This window comes from Dicentrarchus labrax, unplaced genomic scaffold (assembly GCF_905237075.1).
Source record: "Dicentrarchus labrax unplaced genomic scaffold, dlabrax2021, whole genome shotgun sequence".
Classification (NCBI taxonomy): Eukaryota; Metazoa; Chordata; class Actinopteri; family Moronidae; genus Dicentrarchus; species Dicentrarchus labrax.
In genome coordinates, this window is record NW_026136718.1 from 12,258,873 (window position 1) to 12,283,379 (window position 24,507).

The 24,507-nt window shown below is 41.8% G+C and overlaps 1 protein-coding gene across 1 annotated transcript in view; it reads right to left on the bottom strand.

Annotated features, from left to right (window-relative positions):
* Nucleotides 1-24,507, bottom strand: part of nr5a2 (nuclear receptor subfamily 5, group A, member 2) — a 68,822-nt gene that overhangs the window by 4,702 nt on the left and 39,613 nt on the right. Inside the window, exons 5-6 of the mRNA XM_051375932.1 lie at nt 23,559-23,678; nt 19,121-19,268 (exon numbers count right to left, since the gene is read on the bottom strand). Of these exons, the coding sequence (XP_051231892.1) occupies nt 19,121-19,268; nt 23,559-23,678 (268 nt within the window). The remainder of the gene's footprint in view (nt 1-19,120; nt 19,269-23,558; nt 23,679-24,507) is intronic.

Here is a 24,507-nt window from a genome sequence, read left to right on the forward strand (position 1 = left end):
AGATCACAGCAAAAACATATGAGGTGTTGCCATGGTTTCTCAGAAAGATTTGTTTGTGTGTCTGCATGAGTGTGTATGCATGTGGAGGGGAGTTTGATGGGTGTATGTGTGGATTCTTTTTTTTTTGGGGGGGTTACAGTGAATTAGTACCCAATGTCTCTGTCAAGCTAATTAGGGGAAAATGAGGCAAAAAGACAGCATTTTAATTGCTAATTATTATCAGAGCCTCTTTTGAAAAAATAATGAATGAGGGCTTCCAAAAAAAAATTAAAAGCACAAATGACAATAGCTGGAAATCTACTCCTGTTAGTAAAACCAGTGGGCAAGTGAATAAGCAGACCGAAAACACAGGTTGATGAGACATGTTTCTTAATTTTGTTGACAATCAAATCAGACAAGTGGATTGATTATAATTTACTGATCATTCAAAAAGAGGTGGGGCGATGGAGTAAAAAGGGTTAGGGGTAAAATAAATATAAAACAAAAATAAAAAAATCAACAATTAATCAATGATTCCCAGACAGTGTCAGGTCAGAGCATTAAGTGTGCTAAGCGCTCTCTCCTCTTCCCTCAATGCCCACCCCCCCATCCCCCCTCCTCCCCCCTTCTCTCTCCATCTCATTGTTCAGTCACTGTGGGACTAATTATCAACTTTTTTTCACATAAAACAGCCACAGCTCGTTGCAGCGCCGCGTCTGAATACTCAAATGGAAACCCTGAGGTCCCGTGGAATACATCGTTTCATTTGACGGGCGATCATGCTGAAGCCAGCGACCTAATGCAATAGCACACACAAACACACATACACACATTCATTCTCACTCTCACAGAGCCTCTGAAATCACCGCTGTGCTTTTTAATTAGACTAGATCTGCTCTGTGCTATGAGTGAGTGAGTGTGTCTGTGTGTGTGTGTGTGTCCGCATGGTCTTTCCTTTGCTCTTACACTGCCCCTTACAATCAACTTGCTCTAGGGACACAAACACACACAAACACACAGACACACACACAGACACACACACAACCTTTAGATACACATTCAATCATGCAAATACTCGCTCCATTACTTCACTCTGATCTCAATAATGCCTCACCGAGTGGACACTGTGATGTGAAAAATTAAACATCACATGGTGTCAAAGTTCAACATTCTCTGCAAGAGCAAACTTTGTTTATGACTTTAAGAAACAAAGAGGTAGAAAAATACTGCACTAGTATACTGCACGAGCCAGCCTGGTAATAGATCTTAGTTGGGTAAGACCTGAGACTTAGAAGCCAAAATTTAATAAAAAGTAAGTTAAGCTTTATTTGCTCAGATTTAATCTCTTGAAATGACTTTTGATAAAAATGTGTTAAAGTTAGGGTAAGTTCATGGTGGATGAAAATAAAAAAGTGTATAATAACAAATGTTTTATAAATGTTTTACAAATGATTTCCTGTTTGCCACATGATGATGATTTTAGCTTTATATTAACAACTTTTACTGAGATAGAAATCATTTGTAATAGAAAAGATAGAATAGTTAATGGACCAGCGTGTAGGATTTAGTGCCATGTAGCACTGAGGATGCAGAAACTGTAAGCCAGTGTTTGGTTGGTTTGACCGTCCTGGGCTACTGTAGAAAAATGGCGGTTCAACATGGCAGACTCTGTAAAAGAGGACCCGCTCTGTAGATAAAAACAGCTCATTCTAAGGTAACAAAAACACAACCTTTTTACCACCCCTATACCTTTATTTTCCATAATGCTATTTCCTCATAAAACTATCAACTATTTCAAGTCATGCCATCTTCATATAGGACACTGCTATAAAGGCAGCGGTTATAAATGGCAAAATAACACCATGGTCTCTCACATTACACTTCTAGTGCCCCAATCAATAAACCTCTCAGTCACATGCTGCCAATTCACTCGGCCTTTCAAAACTTCACAACATGTGTTTCCTGCTGGGTCCAAAAACAACACATAAAACTCTCAGGTCATAAACGGTTATTGAGTCAAGTGCTGTCAGTAAACTTGGCCAATTAAACGTGAGTGGAAGGCAAACTGGTCACTTCCTGTATAGGCGGGAATTAGAGGCTCGGCTCTTCCAATAGGGACTTTCACAGGCGTTTATACGAGTCTTATCAAAGCTGAAGCACCTTTTACTATAGCAGCGGTGCTTCAAAGAGCAAGTAGTTGAACCCATGTCCAGGCCAAGTCCTCTTTATTGCACCGTACTGGATTGTTATCAAGTCAACACTGTCCACTGCTACTTCATTCATTATTAATCTGCCTCACAGCTTGGCTCCAATCAGAGACAGGGGCGTTGAAAGAGGAGAACCCAATAACCTTTCACTCTGGCTAGGTTGACGGGAAAAAGTGAGGACTAAGGACTGCCTACAATAAGCAACATGTAGAGCTACGTGTTCATTGGGAGAATGTGGCTGTGTGTTTGTGTATGAGTGTGGTGTTAAAAAACAGGGCAGCAAGGGCAATCAAAGCAAATAAGGTTCACAGGGCAAGGAGCAATGGCCGCACGGTTAACAGTATCACTTAAGTAGGCTATTATCTGAGTTATGGTGCACTGCCCTGATATGTAACCTGGGCTTTGTATTGGAGAAAAGCAACCCCCTTTACCCTCCATTTTATCCTTACATCACCATAAAGTCATGAAGTACACAAACACTACAGCTACACACACATTCACCTCAGCTCCCATCAATACTCCGCTGACAGCATTTCATGTGGAAGTGTGTGTTTTTTTTTTCTCTACAGGAGGTTCTGCTTCCCCATTAGAGTATTTCAGTCCTCATCTATCTATGCTTGCCAGCAAACAAGTTACCCTGCTCCCTGGAGCTCTCAGCTTCCTTGTTTTGCTCCAAGTCCCATTTGGGGAATTCCCTTTCTCCGATACGATGCCTCCACGTTAGAGGCGAGTGAAAAAACAGGAGGGGTGAAACTGGAGTTATATGCTCTTTAACATTTAATGCGGGTTCTTTGAGACTTGATAAACCAAAGACTAACAGGATAACAAGCATCACAACTATCCTTTCACAGGATACAAGAGGATCATGTATAAGCTCAATAGACTTTATCTATTGTCAGTTTTATCATCTGGGGTTCTGATTTCTAGTAACAATGACTTGAACTACAGAAAAGCACTGTTACGTGCTGTAAAACATGACCGTTTGGGGGTTCAGATGGGGATCAAAAGACTTGAAAAGTAGTACAGTACATACGATGTGTTGGCAAAAGTGTTTATCATAGCCTTTTCAAACGCCACACTTGAAGGGCAGGGTAAAAAGCCAGCAGTCTTAGAGAGGAGCGAGACACAAAAATGATTTAAATATAGTGGCATAATGGCGCACATTTTCAGACAGTTTCTCCAGACGGTTATTACAACAGATGTGGTGCTGCACTCATTTGACCATACAAAAAGTGATAGAAATAGTTGTAAATAATAAAATTAAGAAAGAAAAGTTCAAGTCCTGTCTTTTTTTCCTGTCTTTTTCCAGCTGGGTGTTCTTCGTTTTCAGAAAGTTCCATATATTTTTGAACACGGTTTCAGATGCTGTTCTACCATCCAACAAGCACTTTGGTTGGAGCACGCTGGTGCCCTTAGGCTATAAAATGGGGTTATAGGTTAGGATTAACATTGAAACACCACAGTCAGTTTTTTGTTATTCTTGTTTTGATGGGATAAGAACATGTTTCAATTTGTTGTGAATTGGGGTTAAATGTCACGTCTGCATATTTTGTGTACACATTATTTATATATTTATTATAGCAATAACAACCTAAAATATACCCCTTGGTGTACAGTTTTATCTGAGCCTATAAAGCATCTGTCAGCCATAGCTAATTTTGAGTCTTCTTTTCTTCTGTATCTAATGGAGCGAAAGGATCTCAGAAAGTATCCTTTACACTCATTAACAAAAGCCTCATTAGGCAGTGAACAGTGACCCTTCATCCTGAAAAGTGACCCTTTATTTCATCGACATACAGCAACATACTGTTGCTACATGCCCTCAAGCTAACGTAGAGCCCAATGTCCAGAGGCCAAATATCCTCTGCGCTAACAATGCATAATAACTGTCTCACAGTTCCTGGCTCTGGAATCAGGCCACCAATGGGGACGGGTTATTGTCAGCATGTCAGAATAAAGCATGAAGGCTCAATTTGCCCACCGACTCATCAAACTCTCCCTTTAGCCACTCAGGGGGCCAAACGCCACGCGGCTATGAAAGAGAATTAAGCAGGAACAGTCCATTTGGGAATATATTAAGTCAAATCTAAACCTTTGCCGACAACATTGCTTGTGTTGTTAAGCTAAACAGGTAGTGGCTGGTTCAGTTCTCTCGCCCAAGGATGGGTTGGTGGGCTTGGCGGGCAACGGAGAGAGGTCGAGAGATATTGAGAGGAAGGGAAAAGTGCCTTAGGTCCGATAAAATAAACAAGAGAAAAGGTGCTCCGAGCAGGAAGGAGACAAGCTTCTCTCATTGCCTATGCTGGCTGGAAGGTGCTTGGGATTTATCCTGAGGTGAAAGGGAAAACAAATTTACATCCTGTATCACTTGTTCCTGTCAGTGGCTGTGTTATTATGGACTTTGAGAGCTTTAACAGATGGGCACAGGCAGGGAGGATATCATCAGTGGGACTAAGTATTAAAGGGATAGGTCACATTTTATACCATAGTTATTTGCTGTCAAAAATGTAATAACTGATTCATAAATTAAGTAATTTATCAAGCAGAAAAGACACATATTTAATGTGTCCAGCTTCTCTCATGTTAGGATTTATATCTGAATATCTTTTGGTTTTGGAATATTGGTTGGAGAAAACTTTCTCTGGCGATAGGCATTTCAGAGTAAACAATTTCAACATTAATGGAAATTAACTTAGGCTGCACATGTTGTGGTTGGAGACAACCCAAAGAGCTGACAGTTTGTGAGGCAGAAATAAAATGCCAAAAAAGAGGCCAAAAGTGTTTTTTATTTTACTTCAAAACAACGCTCAAAAGAAGTTTTGCTTGTTACATTTGTTTTTTCATTTTATTATTTTGTCAACTGGCCCCTTTTGCTGCTGTTCAAGCTGCCGACTCACTGCGATACAAGTTATATTGCTGGGGTGAAAATAATCACATTGTCTCAGCATTATGAAAATCCATTTACCAGAGGGATACTGAGAGACTTGAATCAGCAATGAACCTAGTGCTTAGCCCTCTGTGGTCCCTCTAGTCCCCCCCACACCCAACACACACACCTTTAGTCCCCTTGGAGGCAAACCCAAATGCCTTTCAATGAGCCAAACTCGCACCCACAGGTCTCTGCTCTCTCACCTTCCTAATGCCGTCTGGATTGTACGGACAGTTAACCCCCCTCACCAAAACAGCTCCCAGTCATGTAGCTATATGCAGCTAATGATGCTAACACTTGACTGACAGGCTCAAATCTAACAGCGATCCAGACAAAAAGTCACTGTGTTTGGTGTAATCTAAGGAAATGATCTATGGAGCAGTGAAATGGAAAAAAAGTAAAATTCTAATGAACTAGAAATCAATATGGCTGTACCTGTGAGGTGAGGCTCTTCTAGACTTTACCTCTCACTTTATTTATACCTGTCAGCAACAGTAGAAACAGGCGAAGCATATCGTGTGTGTGTCGTCGCTGTCTGTATCAATGCATGCGTGTGAACCTCGTTTACATTCAGTGCACTTTTGCACCCCTTGGCTAATTACACACAGGGTTTGTTTGGTGGTGGAGGGAGGGCGTGGGGAGGAGAGGGGCATGTCAACCTTTCTTGTTTATGATAAAGTGACAGAAAATCATTGGGGGGTCAAGTACCCCCCACAACCCTCCACTGCCCTGAAAACTCCTGCAGCAGTACAGAAGGTTTCTGGTGTGGGAAGCCTCCCCTTTAATGAGACCATTAAAGGGCCCGTCTCCCCGTCAATAGATTTCTCTCATTCTTTCTCTGACAAATTTGAATTAATAATTCAGTGCCAAGCGCCTGGGGATGTATATTTTCAGCATGAAGGACAGTTAATCCATAGCGTCATTTTCCCCCCCTCTCTCACTCCATCCTCTCTTCTACACTCTCTCTTTTTATATCTACCCCACTCTCTCCCTCCTCCTTCGCTTCGTTCTCATTTGATGATGGAAGCCAGCAGGTAGAGTGCAGAAAGAGCGTGCTGCATGTTTTCCACCAACATCTTTAAACTTCTTTGTTCTCTGTGTGATTTTCGTCCCCTGTCATGTGACAAGTGGAGTCAACTTAAGTGCAAATTGGGGTTTAATTTATTTGAAAGTATTTGATGGCGGTGGCCGTTCTCTCCTCCCCCTCAGGGCTAATGTAAGATGACATGTTTGCACACTACCTCTCCAAGCTGGTCTTGATTTAGAGAACTGGGGTTTTACTGGATGTTTCTACTGCGCCAAATGTTAGGACTTTCAAATGCACAATACAAGGAAATAAGAGGAAATGAGTACTTTTGAGGATGAACCACAAATACGCTTGCTTAATAAAAAAGATGTTGGGGAGTGTTTGTCTGTGGTTGTGGCTGTCTGTTTGTGTTCTGCACCCACTGTGGTTTGAGAGTTTTACCAATTTTATTGGAATTTAAGAGACAAAATGGGCCTGTTTCAGTGTGTGCTATTGTATCCTCCATTACACATTTGCAGCAACTGTAAAAGTACAATTCCAAAAACAACAGAACATGAGGAGAAAGAACGATACTGGACTTTTACTTCCCCGAGGATTCATGGGATGGTAACTTTACCAGTTAGAAAAGAAACCAGCTTGTGCCCAAACAGTGTAAACAACAAAAACAGCTGAAATAGCTTGGAAAATTAACACTCATGCCTTAAAAATCAATAGTGTACTCGTGTAATCAGTGTAAAACTAGCAGCTCATGTTTAAAGTGCTTTTTTATCTCCTCTGAGACATCTTGGTATGAATAGAAGTATCAACTGATATTTTGGCATCTGATACAGAGCAAATCTTTTCTGATGTGGACTTCCTGTCTATTCTCTTTTATCATATCTTTGTTTGTGGGAAGTTTTAAGGCTTGGTTTTTGAGTTTTGTGTCCATTTGTCAGACAAAAACCTCTCTGAGCACTGTAAGAATGTACAGGCTCACAGTGTAATGCCAACAGTAGCTATGGATATCAGTGCCAGGTGGCACTAAAGTGCAACTTTACGTTCTAAGGCAGCTTGAAGAGGCCAGCTTGCATGACAAATGTCTGGCAGTGAACTGGAATATTGCTTTACATTACACAACATTGTTTTCTGATGATATACTGCATGTAGGAGTACTGTAGGTTTGTGTGTGTGAAAAGAATGTTGACTTATTAATGCCCTCTTATGTTTCAACATGTGTTGGCTCCCTGATCCTCCTTTCTAACATTTGCCAGCAGCTCCAAAGGTTTCCATTGCACTACCATGTTGCTGTCTTTTTTCTTTCTTTTAATGCAATACAATAATAGCTATGCTCAACCTGTGTGCCTGTGTGTGTGTAAGACAGTGCACTCACAGGGCTTTGTTGCTTAAAATATCCTTCAGGACAAGATTGAAGAGACAAGAAAGGAGCTGTGATGGTTTGGGTGTGGGGGTCACAGAGTGGGTGGGGGCTCAATGTAGAGTGAGAGACAGAGAGAGAGAGAGAGAGAGAGAGAGAGAGAGTGAGAAAGGGTGGGAGAACAAGAGACAGCGAGCCAGAGCACCTGTTGGATCATCTGTGCTTTAAAACATTTAATCACTGTCTCTGGTTACGCACAGCATGCACACACACACACACCACCTTAAAGCTCTGCTGTTCTCTGCCTTGCCAGGAGTATCTTGTAACCACATTGTCCAAAGGCATGCACGCACACACACACACACACACACAGAAGCTCAAAGAGCAAAGGGAAGCGAGTGTATAATCTTATAGCAGCCACCTGACTACCATATAGCTTACCACCACCATAGTTTAAACGCATGCCTCTGCACTGTACACATTCACACAGGAACACAATGGCCGACAATCCACATGCCAGGCAGTGCTGTGATGCCAGTGATCTCCATTTGTGATATCAGGGCGGTAGGTGAATGTAGAGGATTATTTTTACTTCTACTCTAATCATCAGCGTTTTTTCATGTGGTGGCTCACACACTCGCAAGGGTAAAGTCAGAGCAGAAATTAGCGACAAATCAAAAGTTCAATTCTTCAAACACTTTTTGAAACTACGAGATGACCGATTTAAATTGCACAATTAGTATCCTAAATGCGTTAAGTCATTTCAAATAGGTTAGTGTGCTATCCCTTTTATCTGGATCAACCATTACACCGCTGAGTGCATTCCACACCTTTGTCTTTTAAATTTCACGTATAGTAATGATTGTCCAGTGAGTACCACTAATGACACATCATGAGCTACAGTGGCCATAAACGTCTTATCGTAAAGATTTGTCTTTGCTGCGGAAATGACAGTGAGTCGCAAAGACTAACACTGTAGCTCCTACTGAGACACTGATAGAAGGAGTGAAGGGCTGCCATTCACATTTACAACTTTACAAATGATTGACAAGGCGGGTGTGTAAAGCTGGGGTCCATCTGATTGCATTTGTATGTATTTTTGAACAGGTGACCTGTGACACACTTAAAAACTGAGGGGCCTCACTACCACCCTCCTATTGTGTGTGTTTACATGCGAGGCTACCCGTGTGTTACGCTACTATGTATATTTATTTAATTTATAAATACTGTATAATATAGTATTTGTGAGTGTGCATGTATGCATGTATGTGTTTTGTGTGTGTGTCAGTGAGAGCAAGAAAATAAAGAAATAAAAAGCTGCCAAGAAAGAGTGATCACTGCTTGAGAGAGCTCCGTAGGGAGGGTTGTGTAACTCTTCGCTGCTCTTTCTATGTAATGTTTAAGTAAGGTCGCGGCAGGCGGTCTGATCAATACACTGCATGACTGTGGCAGTTGTTCATGTAACACTGCAAACCACACACACAGACACAGACACACAGCCCTGTTGTAAATCTAGAGCTTGGGAGTGAAACATTGATGCTCTTTCGATTGCTAGAATCAGCTCAGATTTGTTCACAGTTTGTCTTTCTCGAGATGCACTTGAGACCATGCTTTTTGAATCAAGATTATCGCAGTGTTTAAAATTGCCATCAACAAACTTAATAGTAGTTGGTAAAGCTAGCTGGCTCAGTGTGATAACAGTAAGGGTATGTGATATAGAATAAAAGTAAATAAGTCATCTAAACAAATTATTAAGCTGCATGAAATCACAGCCAGGGAATAGATGATTTCCAGTCAACAAAAGTCAAGAGTGGGATTTTCTGCAGCACTCCAATGTATGCACAATTTGTTCTCTGAGTCTGTTTTCCTCGTCTAATGTGAGCCTGTTCTCCGCAGGGCCCTGGATAGCCCAAGCCTGTCCTCCCTACCCCAAACAGACTTCCCTCAGCCTTTAATTGGAGAGGGGTAGCAACCTAGCTAGCACAGCACTGGGACCTGCGCTGCGGCCACTGAGAATGCATTAGCATTAGCATTGCAGCGAACCGACCTGTACATAATGATAACCTCAAGCTCTGGCCACTGGGAGCAGCCCCTGTTCACACACACAAATGCACACCGGTACACACTCCCTGCCCTCGTCTTCCCCTGTACACGCAGTCACGTAAACAAGTAAGTGTAATGCAGCCCCAGCGGTGGGTTGCTCCACGATCGGGGGAGGTGGGGGTAAAAAATAAAATAAAAATCAGTTGCCGCCGTTCGGCTGAAAAGTGTGTGTAATGAACTTCACTTCCATTGATCGGGACTGAGAGTACAGGACCGGGGGCTGTTTGTCCCAGAAGGGCTGCCGTTCCGCTGCTCAGTAGCCCCTCATAAATGTTTGAGAGGCCTGAGCCGCTCTACATCCATGCTACCTGGGTTACAACACACACACACACACACACACATCCAGGTTGATTCTGGTGATGGATGGATGGCTGGTTGGTGAAGGTGGTTGAAGGGATCGATCGTTATTTTTAGCTTGATGACATTTAGGTGGTGTACTGTATGTGTGTTTTTGTGGTGGGGAACTGGAGGTGTGTTGACGGCGGTGTTCAAAGTGATTTAAGAAAAGTGCAAATGTTTGGCACATTGTATATGTGGAGAATTTGAGATAAAAGTATCCCTGCCTGTCTTACATTCACACTATTAAGCCTCTGTCCAAGCATTGAGACTGACATTTGCAAGTATATGCTAACTTGTTTGGAGAGCTATACGTTCTTATGCTGTACTTCTAAGCTCCTAGGCCCTCAACTGGCCCCTGAAAGCTCCTATATGCTGTACACATGATAGATATTACTGCAGATATCACTTAGAAAACACCTGACGTGCCGGGTGGAGCATCCGTGCCTCCTTTTGACTGCTAAGTACCAGCTGGCGAGAGGTCCTCTGCGTTATGCAGTCGGTAATAAAAGTTGAACATTGATTTTCTGTAGCAGCTTGTAACTGTTAATGTTGAGACATCAATAGCCAAAGCAAAGCGCTGGTGCCTTAATAGGAGACCGAGAATGTGGAGGGCGCAGGCAGAGGCTGACTCTAAATCACAGAATCTATCCCTGCCGATCGATAGGACAGTAACTGCAAGTGTCCCTCTGCTTTCCTAATGTTTTATAATAAACTGACAGCCTGTAATAAGGCCAAAGGAGAGTGAGAATGAGAGGAAAGGAGGAGGGGAGAGATGGAGGGCAACAGTTTCTCCGTAGCTTGCCCGTCTTAAATCACCCCACATGGGAGTGCAGGAAAGGAGCAGAGGAGGAGGTAGGAGGGAGGAAAAGGTTTTTTCTTTGGTTAAAAAACTTTTACAGGAGCATTTGTCTGGTTGTACTCACTGCTACGGTAGTTAGAGAGTGTATTGATGGAGGAGAGCAGAAGTTTAGGGGATATGTCCTGTATTTCTTTGGCGGGGCAGTGAGTTAAAGTGTGTATTAAATCCTACTGCCACCGTGCAGATGTCACCATATTCAAGTAGGAGAGCAGGGCTGGGCTGCACGTGTTTTGACTGTTACTGGGCGTGCATAGTGTTGAAAATCATAAAGAGACTACTAATCTTAACACTACTGGTAGATGGCGGGAGAATTTGCGACTGCATTGCCACTCTTTTGCAGGAGCGCTTTGTTGTGATAAAGGTGCATGCTTTGGATTTACTAGGCACCGATAGTACATGTTCAAACATAACATTATGTAAGTTATTGTACTAAAACCATTTTTTAAAATGTATATTTTATTACTACATTTGTAAGCCAGGTCTCTTTGGTTCCATCTTGATACACTTGAGCCATAAGAAAAAACTATAAAAAATAAATGTAAGTCTTTATCCCAACTGTTTGCAGGGATACACTATGGTTTCACATTTACGGTCTCTATGGACTACAGAAAATCAATAGGTAATGTAGGTAAGCTAAAATGCCTGAAACTTGTCTCTGCTTCCATTTTTTGTTAGAATGGGACTATTCACCCACAGTATACTTGGTATGATTTTGTTTCATTTGATAAAACATATATTTAGTTTGTGAGACATGTTTAATTGCGTGACCGTCCTTATGACTTAGTCCTGTACTATGCTCTCTGTCTACTGGCTCCCCCATGAACAACAATGATGTGGCTTTTTGTGTTATCACTCATTTGTCACTAAGTGTTTTATTGTGGTCTGTCAATTTACATATCCCAATTTAAACAAATAATGTTGTTTTACTCTCTGATAACTGGCCTTGTTTGGAACCAGATAAAGAACAGGGTCATCATTATCACCATGTATATCCTTGTAAGAATGTGATAAGACCTAAAAGGAGAAGAAAAGAAGGCAAGCCTGCCGTAAATTGGAGAGATACTTTGGTGATAATCTGGAAAATGTCAAGATCCATTAGGAAACTGTAACATATCTCGGGCAAGAGTCGGGCCAAAGGGGGTTTCAGGTCAAGGGTGAGAGTCAGCGATCCTCAATGTTCCTGCCACCAACACAACTCACCGCAACTGCTGCTTAATGACAGCAGCCTGCAGCATTGCCAGGTAATAGTGCCGGGCTGGAGACCTGGAGCTTTTATTGCTTGATAAAGTCTGAAAGCCTTTTAGGCAGCCTCATTACAAGGAATTCCCTACAAAGTGGCGGCCGGCGTCAGGAGGCGACTGCACGCCATGTTAGATTTCTTAGGCGAAAATTGACAGAAAATAGGCAGAAATATTAGGTTCATTGCTTCAGGGCACACTCCCACCTACTCCTGATAAGATGAAAGAAAAGTCGGGACACTCAAACATGATTAGCTGGGTTTGGCTTTTCTGTCGGGGACAAAGTTTGAGCGAATTTTTTTGTCTGTTTCCTGGGTCACAATGATGCCTGATGGAAGCTGATGGGGGTAAAAAGATTTGTTTGAAAGATGAGAGCCCAATACTTCTCAATCAGCATGTGTTTGCCGAGCACTTCACCAAGTTTCAAAAGAGAGTGATGAAAAAGCACTAGATGCAGTCGCTCTGTGCATGGATTGCACTTTATGAACCTTATACATACATTTATAGTCGTAGCCCTACTGCAATCACCACTACTGTATTTTCCATTACTGCTGTCATTGCACCAATCCAGTCACTGAGTCAGTTATTTAGGGACACACAAACATTAGTCAAGCATAGACGCTGACACACACACACACACACACACACACACACACACACACACACACACACACACACACACACACACACACACACACACACACACACACACACACACACATACACATACACACACACCAGCAAGCATGATCTGTGCCACATTTCACACACATGCATCATACAGTATCTTTGTCTTTTCTCATGGGCTTCTAGTGTGGCAAAAATTACAATTGTAATATTTCCCATGTGAAACTGCATATGAGCTAAAACATTTCACATGTAAAATGTCTGCAAACCACATGCATCTCCTCAAGTCTACTGTCTACACACATATCTTTGATTATTATTATTATTTTTTTTACATCTAATAATTATAATAATAATAAGGTTCCCCAAATGCAGCATACGTGCACTTCCCTCATGTGTCAGGGTTGTCCTCAACACTAAAATACATGTGTTATTTATAGGAACCTAATTTACTATTTATCCCCAGATTGAATGTGAGGCCCCACAATGTGAACAGATTTTGGTCCCCACTCAGTACACAGTTCTTTCAGTTCATTTTTTCTGTGTTGCTGTTAAGCAACAAGCCTGGATTCTGGGAAATACATGCTTTACTGGCTGATCCTGATGTTTCCTTGTCTCTCTTGAGAGCAGGAAATGACAGGCACATTTCATGTTGAGTCAAGGCTTCCCGTATGCCAGAGCCTAACAGCAGCTACACACACTAACTGTACATGTATAAATCAGGTCAAAGGTCATAACTCCATTCGTTTGACTTACATACAGCCCAGTGAAAAGCTTGGATCAAAAATGAGCACATTTATTTATTTCCCTATTATGTTGTTTTTAATTAAGTTAGCGTTGTTCCAGTCATATGATCCATTATTTGGCCCTCGAATCAGTCTCAATGGTTATAAATATTGAACCGTCGCTGCCTCCCAATGTTAATCAATCCCCGACCGAATTCTAAATGATTTGGTTCATTTCAGGAAATGAATATTTTCCAGGCTTTATAGGGGTAGAGAGGGGTGTGTGTGCATGAATTAGCCAGCTCCCTTGCTTGCTGGCCAGGGATCAGGGCATTGATTCTGAGCAGCCTCGGCTGTTGCTTAATTAGGACGTACCTGTCTGGGAATTATGTGTTTCTTTTTTCCTCTCATTGTGCGGAGAGACAAATATGATAGAGATTTAGAGAGACAAAGAGAGAATACTTGTCTTTTTTCATCAAGGTTAATCACGTTTGCTGTGTTTGTGTTGTTGTCAGCAGATTGGTGTCTGACCTCACCGTGCACAAAACAGAAAAATTCTGCATTCAGTATGTGGCACGCTAAACATGCTAATGAGACACATCCCAGCATAAGAGTCCCGGTGGTTTGGGGGTTGATGAGGTGTAGGAAGGGAAAGGTAAATGAAGAGTGTGTTAAAGCAATAAAGAAAGACGAGGAAAAAAACAATTTTGAGTCATTTTGGAAATGTTTTTGTGACACAATTTTACAAATTCCTATTTCAATATTTCCGGCGATAGATGTCTATAAGTTATTATGAACACCTTCATACGGTTATAATTCAAAATCATGGCACTTGTTACACAAAAAATAATATTTAGAGGCTGGTAAAATTATCTCAGCCCTACATTAGGCTTGTTTTTAGTTTCAAGTAAAAACAGAGACTCAACAAGATTAAATGACTGTAGTTAAGACATTTTAAGGAAGGTAAGGGGTGGAGGAAAATTTGAGGGAGGGAGAAAAAGAGATAAATGGCGGTTGAGATGTGGGTGAAGATGAACGAGGAGCGACGGAGGTAGATGTGAGGATGGAGTTGTGATAGATCGAGGTATATAAAGATGGATGTGAAAAAAAGAGAGAGAAAGGGCAGAGCAATGAGAGGAGAGACAATGCAGAGGGGCGGGATGGATGGTGAGGGATAGAGGGTGGGAGGGATGGATAGGTGGGTGTCTCTAAATTCCAACCTCAGAGCCTGACTAATCACTTGACAGACAGCTAATGTGGTGCTGAGGCAGCTCTTGAATCACTGGCTGTCTTGGTTTCTTATGAATGAACAACACTACTGATTTCTGATCACTGACCTGGAATAAAGAAGAGCCAACATTACACATCATTTCATCATGTTTTGAATTGTATTAATTGGCTTTATATTTTGAAAATAGTTTTTTGTTCCAGTTTATCTTGAGATATTTGCCTTTTAAATGGCATATCATTTGAACTTAACCAACCAATTTTCAGGTAGGAAGATGTGGATAATTTTATATCTTTGTGTTTAAGGTATATAAGAAAAAAGGAAATTGTGTCTGTTTTGGAAAAAAATTTATTAATTGGGAAAATAATCAGTAATCAGTTATGAAAAAAATCATCAGCCTTACCATATTACCTGATATGTTACAGTTCAAATAAATAGCTAAATAGGTAGATAAAACATGGATAAGTGTATTTGCAAGGTTTGGGGTTTCATACAAAAGATGGAATTACTTATAGTACTGCAGTATAATACAGTTTTTGACTTATTCTTACATTTAAAGCAAAGTAACATGAGCGTAAATTCTCCACATTTTATCAGCTTTTACTGGCTTTGTTCCTTCTAAAGGCTTCAATATGGGAGCATTATTTAGGGCTATGTCCACAAATCTGCTCTCTCCGCTGGGAGCATTTACCACCCTGTGCGGGTCTGGCAGCTACTCTGGTTCTCCTCTTGGCTGACAAGGACTGGCAGCGCCTGTCTCCCCCAATTACACCTGATGGGGTCTGACCTGTAGAGCTGGGTTAACTGGTTGCTGGCTGAACACTCTCTGACCTCTGTCACTGTGTCTGCTTTGCCAGTATGGAAACTATCTGTGTGGTGGCATGCATCAGGCATATGTACTTACATAGCTTTTTCTTTTTAGTTTAAGCAGGTTTTAAGCAACACAATATCCCCAAATGTCTTGTACAAACTCTGATTTCTACAGACCACATACAGTGTAGTTGGGATATAATTGACCCAAAGGTGGAAAGAAGAGAGTTTTTCCCCTTTCCTCAGCCTGAATTTGAACTTGTGACCCATTTCTCACCTCTGGGCTTCCATGTCACCTGGTCATATATAAAACAACCTGTCAGTCTTTCTATTAGGCCTTTAAGCCTTTTAAAGGAAATCAAAGTCCCATTAACAGTGTTCTGACACCATACCACAACTAGTAGTAATCCTTTACTGAACTCTGACCCAGGCAGCACTCACTCTCTCTCTCTCTCTCTCTGCCGATTTGTGTGTCTCTTGCTCAACACCCAACACACACAATCATTGCTGGAAGTCTTACAAACACTTAAGGGATCAATGCTCTTAGAGTGATAATCTCCTCCTTGATAGAGGGTGAAAGCCTTCACTTAAGACAAGCAAAGAGTGACAGGGGACAGAGAGAGAGACAGCAGTAGAAAGAGATAAAGAGAGAGAGAAAGAGAGAAAATATAAAAATTGAGTTAAAAAAAAAAAAAGCTTGTCTAACCCTGAGAACAAACACACGCACAGATCAGGACAAGTGTCTCCTCTCAGCTGAAGTGACATCTATATCCCTGTCTTTATCGACAACTGGCTTAACTAAGAGCTCTTCTGGCAGGGAAAAGGTGACTGATTGTCCATCCACAGAATGAGAGAGAAAGGGAAGGGGAGTAGATAGAGGGTAAAATACTGAGAAAAAACCAAGACACAGAAAGAGTGAGAATTACAGACTGCACCGCTACCTCCATGACTGGGAGTGGAGTACTTGTAATATAGTACTGGCAATGCTAGTAGCACAGTCATAGTAAAAGCAATACAATCGTATTGCCAAAAAGGAGCATCGGTTTTGCTAAACCATTATGTTAAATGACAAGATTTTTATTTTTAATTTTAAATTTTTATTTCATTTACATCCAATGCCACTGTTTTTTTTTTTTTTAATTCTTGGTTTTCACAAAATATCTGTCCATGAAGACTATGGTATGGTTAAGATTAGGCTAAGATCATTCTTATGCCAAATAAAGAATGGTCATATATGGCTAAGTATGTTTAAAGTTAATAATTAAACATGTATTTAAGGTAAATGAAAGATCATTTTTACAGTTAATTAGCAGGGTTAGGTCTATGAAGGGATGCAAAATCCAGTCTCCTGTTACATGTCCATCCAACAACCCCAGCTCTACACCTTTGCACCTTTGTGAATACACCCCACACACTTATATTAGCCCAAGCTGAGAATACAGTGACCAGTGTTAGAGATGAAATAAAGCTAATAAAGAGGGAGTCTAATCTTTTAGTTCAGCAGTCAGTGCAGAGCTACTTTCATGCCTCATTTCACTACAATCCTTTTGAACTGGCTCTGCTTGTAGTTCAAACGCAGCTGTGTGAACATACACACAGATGCATGAACATACACTTGCTCTCTCATTGCCACACACATTATGCACATTCCCTCAGGTAAATGTATGTATCTCAGCCTTCTAATAGCCAGTCACATACACATCTCTGTTCAGCTGTGTATGATATTAATCAGATCAATTCTAAATCTCCTGGCTTTACATTACTAAAGCCCCTCCCCATGCCTCATTCTCCACCAACACTAATCCCCTCAGCCAGCTCTACGGCGCCTGTGTCAGGCTTCTTTTGCGGGAGGCCTGGGCACGCCGGAGAACAGGCACTGCCGGGGGCGATACACATCCCTCAGGTGAGCCTTTCATTATGGATGATGTTTCTGCCAAATTATTTAGACCCTGAGCCCCAGCATCAACCCCACCACACACACACACACACACACACACACTCCAAAACCCCACTCCTATCCCCCCCCATCCCTCCCTCTTTCTTTGCTGTACCACAAACACCACTAACACAAACATTAATCCTGCCTGATCACCTCAGTGTGTGCGTGTGTGTGTGTGTGTGCCTAGCAGTTCATTACTCCCTCTTTCTTTGTTTAGAGGAGGTAAACAAGAGAAAGCGTGACCCTTGTAGATTACAGATGGATGGAGGGAGGGGTAGCTAAGGATGCGGTAAATATTCATCATATGTATGCCACTGTTGCTCTCAGTGCCAGGTTTAGTGCCAGGTTGAGCGAAACTACCTTAACATCATTGGCTTCAGTAGTGTAGGATGTTAAAGTAGATTTGGCCGAGTGTGAGGTTGCCTGTGTGTGTGTATTCCTCAGAGGCCATTTGCTGCAGACTTGTTAGGAAAGAGACAGAGATGACAGTCTCCTGGCAATGTCTGACCTCGGCTTAGAGAGTGCAGAGCAGCTTTGGGATCAGAACACACACGCACACGCACACATTCACACACACACATTAATATATCCCCTTCTCTCCGTCCCTTAACTCATTTGGCTAGTTATCCCTCTACTTCCCTCCTTTCCCAAATCCCATGCTCCCTCTCTCTTCCTCAGCCTCAGCCTCCCTCCCACCTGTCCATCCGAAATGCTTCACGGTACCTGCTTCCCACTCTCTCCCACTTCAGCATCCTCCCACATCTCCTCCTTCTCATCCTTTCCTTCCTCTCTTCTCCCCTCCTCAGTTGATCTCTATCCCCTCCAACTCCCTCCTTTCCTTTCTGACCCTTCAAAGCTCCATCTGAAAGAAAAAAAAACTAAAAATCCTCCTTGAACCGATAAAAAAAAAAAAAAAAAAAGAATCACTCCCATTCCCTTCCAACTCCCAATCTCCTGCACTTATTTTCTCCCAGATAACCTCTTGGCTTGTTTCTATGTCCCAAAGCTAAACAAAATGCCTTTATTCCATCTCTTTAAATTTTACATGTGCTGCACCCATTGTACACCACTAGAGAGCAACGGCTAAATTTCAAAAATGTAAATTGTCAATATTAATTTTACATACCCAGCTCGTATTGATGTACCCCCTCTCACACCAATAGTTTATCAGGGGAGTGTGAGCTGGTCCTGCCAAGAAGTTTTTTTAAACTTAAGAGACAGATAATAGAGAGCGAGCCTGACTATGGTGAATCTCTCAAAACAAATATATGAACCTAAACTTATTACGCTTTTATTTACAGTTGTTTCGCATAAAAGGAAACTTGCATAGTTGTGTGTAAAAGCCTGAGGACCATACCGCCCCTCTTTCCTTCCTCCCTCACTTTCTCTTTTGTCCCTTCCAGACCAGTGGTCCCTTCCTTCCTCCCCTCCCACCTCCTCTCCCCCTCTTTCCTTTCCTCCTTTCCACCCCTCCCTCCTTCCTCTATAGATCTTTTACCAGTACCAGGACCCGGTTTTGCTCCCCTCTTCCTTCCATTTCCTTTCTCTCCCATCCTTCCTGCTTCTCTCTATCATAATGCATCACTTCAATCCTCTTCCTGTACTCCTACCTTGGGAGCAGTGACTTTTAGGGGGGCTGGAACAATTTGGACTTTGGAGACTTTGGCTAAGGCTGAGGAGGACCATGAACCACTATTTCCTCTTTTACTGTAGCTCCCCCTCAAGTCTTTCTGCTTTGGTGCCTTCAGAGACTCACCCAAGCTGAATAGGACCAGGAACTTGAGGCAGACGAACTCCCGTTGGTCCAGCTGCAGGGAGCGTAGCTTGCCCACTAGCTCCTGGGCGTGGCTCAACAGGTTATTGAGGGTGGCTCCCGCCTGTGATGCAATCACTGCATAGTCCACCTGGAATAAGCAAGGAGAGAGGGATGTAAAGAGATGTTCACCACCAAAGTGAGTAAGATTGGAGGTTACACAAACAGAGTTGCTCTGGAGGTAGATTTATGGATTAAAAGTAATGTGTGGAGTTTTTGACCATTAGTGTAGTCTATGTTGCATTCCACACCCAGTTAGCTATAGCTTTTTAGCAACTTGTATGGTAGCTTGGTTAGTTTGCTAGATAGATAATTTAGTATGTTTTGATGCAGCAGACTAAATACATATTAGGTTCCTCTTCTGTTACCTTTTTGCCTTTTTCACTTGGTTTCAGTATGTCTAACTGTGAATATTGCACAAATGATTGACAACTATACAACACATGACTGTACCCTGGACACATCACCACTGTGAGCTTGATGTAATACTTTTTTTTTCATCCCTGTGCCTGCTCTATTGCACTCTCAACTTGAAGTCAAAAGCTTTGGTCTGTCTGTCAGAGTGGGAGATGTGTAAAAGAAAAAGCAGCTGCAGGCAGTAGGTGTTTGCAGTTTAACAGTTTTGTATGACATGCTGTGGGTGTATGGACAGAGCATGGGAGTTCACCTCCAACTGACTAGAACTGCCAGATTTGAATTCTCTTTCTCTCTATAATAATAAAAAAAACATGCATGCTGGAACACAGCAGAACCGAGATAGATAGATAGATAGATAGATAGATAGATAGATAGATAGATAGAAAGATATAGATTTCCCCCAAACCCATATTTTTTTGGGTCTGACCCATCAGTCTAAGCACACACAAACACACACACACACACACACACACACACACACACACACACACACACACACACACACACACACACACACACACACACACACACACACACACACACACTCCTTTTTCAGGTGCACTTCATATCTGCAGCCGCAGCACATTTGTCTGGGAGGCAAGTCCTTAGCTGCCACTCAAAGTAAGCAGGACCATATTAAATTTTTATATTTATTGACAATTCATTACCATAATTGACTTCCAGGGGAAGGTAGATGTTGGTGTGCGCAGTTCCTAAAGCTCAGGGAGGAAGAGGGTCCCTCTGAGCCCCCATTTGCAATTAAAAACACCCCTGGATTTGGAATTTATTTATTGTGTAAATAGGATGATTGGAGCCTGTTTTTCATCTGTGTGAAGAAGGGAAGGGTCATAGTAAAGTGAATGTTAACAGTACACTATGTTTTTCTCGTCTCTTATCCTGTTCCCTTTCTCTTTTACTACACTACTGTACCAATTTCCCAGTTAATCCTTAACTCCTTTGTCCCACTCTCTTTCCTTCTTCCCACCTTCGAGACGGTAAGAGTTATGGCTCGGTGAAAAGCAGACACTGCCCCCCCTTCCAAGGTGTCAATCAATTTACATAAAATCAACTGTGCATGAAATAACTTCATTGAAGGATTGGACTGTTGATGGTGATGCCTTGGGTTATTGCCTTCTGGCCTTAAGTAAAAAGAGAGAGGAAAAAAAACGCTATAATGTCACTATAGCAGACTTAGCACTAACCCTGGTGACCTGCGTATCAGTCAATCAATCAATACTACTTTATTATCCCTCCCGGAGAGATATAGAGAGTAAATATATGAATAAACCTTCAAATCTTCACCCATCATGAATACGATTAACAATCTTAGCAGAACATTAAAGATGAATATGGAAGGTGAGATCGGTTTGATGCGTAGGGGGCTTTGATGTGTGTGGAAGATGGGGATGGAAAATGTACCTTGTTTGAAAGCACAGAAATCTGCGACTGGCCGGGGAACGTCTGTTTTTGCATTTCTTCATCATTTGAATTTCATGTACACCAGGAGCGCTGCGCTATCAAAATATCAGGATTTTTATACCGAAAACTGTCTGCCAAGCTGCGAGGCCTTGCTTAATCATTCAGCAGTTCAGTCCAATCTTTGTCATTTCATGTTTGCACACATTTGTATGTTTGATCCTGTGACAGGATAAAAGAACAAGTCTCCTTCTTCCACCGAAACCCCCCCCAAAAAAACACTCATGGCCATTTCTCACTGCTGTTGGTGACATGATGACATGCAGCAGTCCAAAGAAAGACAGAAAATAAGAAAAAGAGAAATTAGCAAGCGAGGATCATAAGAACAAGAGAAAGAGCAAGACAGAAACCGCCTGACAGGCTACAACAGTAAATCTGCCAGTCCCATAGATTTCTTTTCAAAGGTCAGTATGAGTGCACTGTGTGACTGACGAGAGCAAAGAAGCGGCTTGATTCAAAGCAAAAGGGGAGAAACATCTGTCTGAATTTCCATTTGAACAAACCTTCTCTAAAAAGAACTGAAAACTTCTGCCAACATAAGGACATTTAACTTCACAAATGTAGCTTTAACTACACATTAAAACAAAAAAGGTTCAACAAAAAGTTCCTCACAAATAACTCCCTCACTAAACATGAATGAGCTGTCAGCACTAGCTTTACTCAAGAACACGTCATGCAACTGATGATTGATCATCACACACTCTCTCCTGACTCAAAAAATCCACAGTTGGCTTCACACTCATCAAGTTCTTATACTGTAACCTCCCATAAACCAATATGATAAGCATATTGTAACAATTAAGCTATTAGCACAATGTGGCTAATGCACAGCCTAAACAGTCATTATGTGATTTGTTATGTGTGTGTGTGTGTGTGTTTGTAGCATTTGCTTTAGGTGAAACTGCTACTGTGTTCTAAATATCCCTGGTGTTATCGCTGTGCTGTCACCCCTGGCTAGGCAGAGAATAATAGGAAATAATGAACTGTTTCAGAGCCACACACACACACACGCACACACCCCACCCCCAACACCAGCTGTTCATTAACCAAAGTATGCAAACGAAACGGCCGTCCTGCGCCTCCCCTGATTATCAGCTCCTCCTCCTCCTCCTTACCGCTCCGGTCTCTTCAAACTGCCTCGTCCTCTATGCCTCATCATCCCCCCCCGATTTCAGCTCCTTCTTTCTCCCGTCTTGTCCCCTGCCACTTTTTCTCTCCTCCTGTCCTCTTTCTTCATCCTCACTTCTTCCGCTTCTTCTCTCCCTTCTACAAGCCAGCACCTCCTTACTTTCTTCACTTATCCCTTACTACTCACTCCTTGTCTCCCTCCTATCTTCCTTCTCTTTTCTCTTTCTTTCCTTTCCTCCTCTACTCCCATCGGTTTTCTATCGCTCCTCATTTTGTGCATCTATACTTCATTTCTGTCCTTCCTCCTCCATCGTTTCTCTCGCTCTCCACCACCTGTTACCCCAATACTTCCAACCTTCTCTTTGGCTCTTCCTCCTTCCATTCTTTCCTTTTTCTCTTCACCTCCTCACTTTAACATCACCTCCCTTCTACATCAAATCAATTTAGACTGGCTTAGACTGCCAGACTGTAACCAAAGTGTATACTGGTATAATATACTTGTTCAAGCTGAGTAGACATTTCTCCTCATAACTATGATATTATTATTTACCAAAGTTTGTATTACTTACCGCTAGAAGTACTTCTGCTTATTTACCACACTTCTTCACCTATTCTACCCCTGACCTTCTCTTCATTCAGAATCATGGAATTAAAGAACTTCCCTGTATACAGTCCACTGCTTCAATATTTATACCAGCATCTATTGTTGTAAAACATTTTGTTGAAGAGCAATGTTTTGGAGAGCCAGCCAATCAATAATTTATAACTTCTCGTCTCACTGACAGCCATGCCACTGGTCAGAGGCATTTTCATGATGAGCAGTTTCATGTCTTTGTGTGTGCATGACATTATGAAAATCACTGAATGCTGAAGAGGGCTTTGCTGCGCACTCTGGGTTCGTGCGTTCACTGTTCGACAGAGTGATTTGAGAGTGTGTTTGTGAATCAAAAATAGAAAACCGAATTACAGTATCCTGATGCGTTGAGGACCTCCATTTTGGGCCTCAGGCATCAGCTCCCACCAACTTCCTCAAACAGCCCGGTAACACAAAATAAACATACTTTGCCGCATTTTTTATCTGTCCTCCCACTCACTATGCTGCAGCATGCGTAACCCAGTGCTTTATTTATTCGCTGGTGGAGGAAAAAAGAAGCAAAATTGATTATTCTGGCGACATTAGTATTTATCTATAAGCATAATCTATTTTTAATGAAGCGGTGACTCCTGTGTGGCTGAGTGATCAATAACGCTTTAAGGGAAATGTTGAGGAATGAGTGATGCATGGTTGGCAGGGTTGTGGAGGAAAAAGGAAAGGGTAGAGGTAGCTGCAAGTTCCCAGGGTGTGGTTTAACCAACTCACCTGCTGGCCAGTGACCAATAGGATGGAGCCCTCCTTGGCATGCACCACCTGCCGGAAGACGTGGTCGAGGATGAGGAGTTCACTCCAGCAGTTCTGCAGTAGCTTCATCTGGTCGTCCACCTGGTAAAAAATACAGAAACACATCAGGTCAGTTACTTAAGCCTACTCCCCTTACAAAGCTGTAACAACAGTCTACGTTGGAGTGATTGAATGCCTGATCAATAGTAATATGTGCAGTCATCACTGCAGATTATATGCCTTTCACTGTCCCCTTTGATTGTATGACATGGCCTGTTGTCCCTGTAGAAGGTAAAATTTGTCGGTACAGATGAGTTTCAAAGTGACATCACTGTCGCACATGTGAGGGTTAAAAAACAAAACTGAGAGCAACATGAGATCAACATGGGGATCATGTTTTTGTGCCTTAAACTCCACAAAAGTAAAGAAAATGTTTAATATCCCATGAAGGATATAGCTCTGATTTATAGCTTTGATAGCTCAAAGTGCATAAATAGATAATAGCATCTCGCAATCTGGTCAGAGCTCTGGATTTTAACAAGATGGTTGATAGTTTTGCACAGAAACTTAATAAGTAGAAGTCTGTTTTGAAGTCACACTGTTAATGTGTGTTTATGGCTGTTTAATGAATACTACAATAGTTTATCAGGCTATGTGATCAGGACTTTGGTGTCCCGTTGGACATGAACACGAGGGCGAGGGCTGCCTATAAAACAACCTCTGAAAAGTAATCTTACTGGTTCCCTGTAGGTTCTTTATAAAATATTTATTAAAAATCATGAATTATGACATCATCTACTATTTCTACCGGTCCTTGAATTTATTCTGAACAGGGAACTATTCTATTCTTACCTATTGATATGTAAACTGTTGATTTACCCTGACATCACAAATCTCTGAACATTTATTGAACTTGGGGATAATATCATTA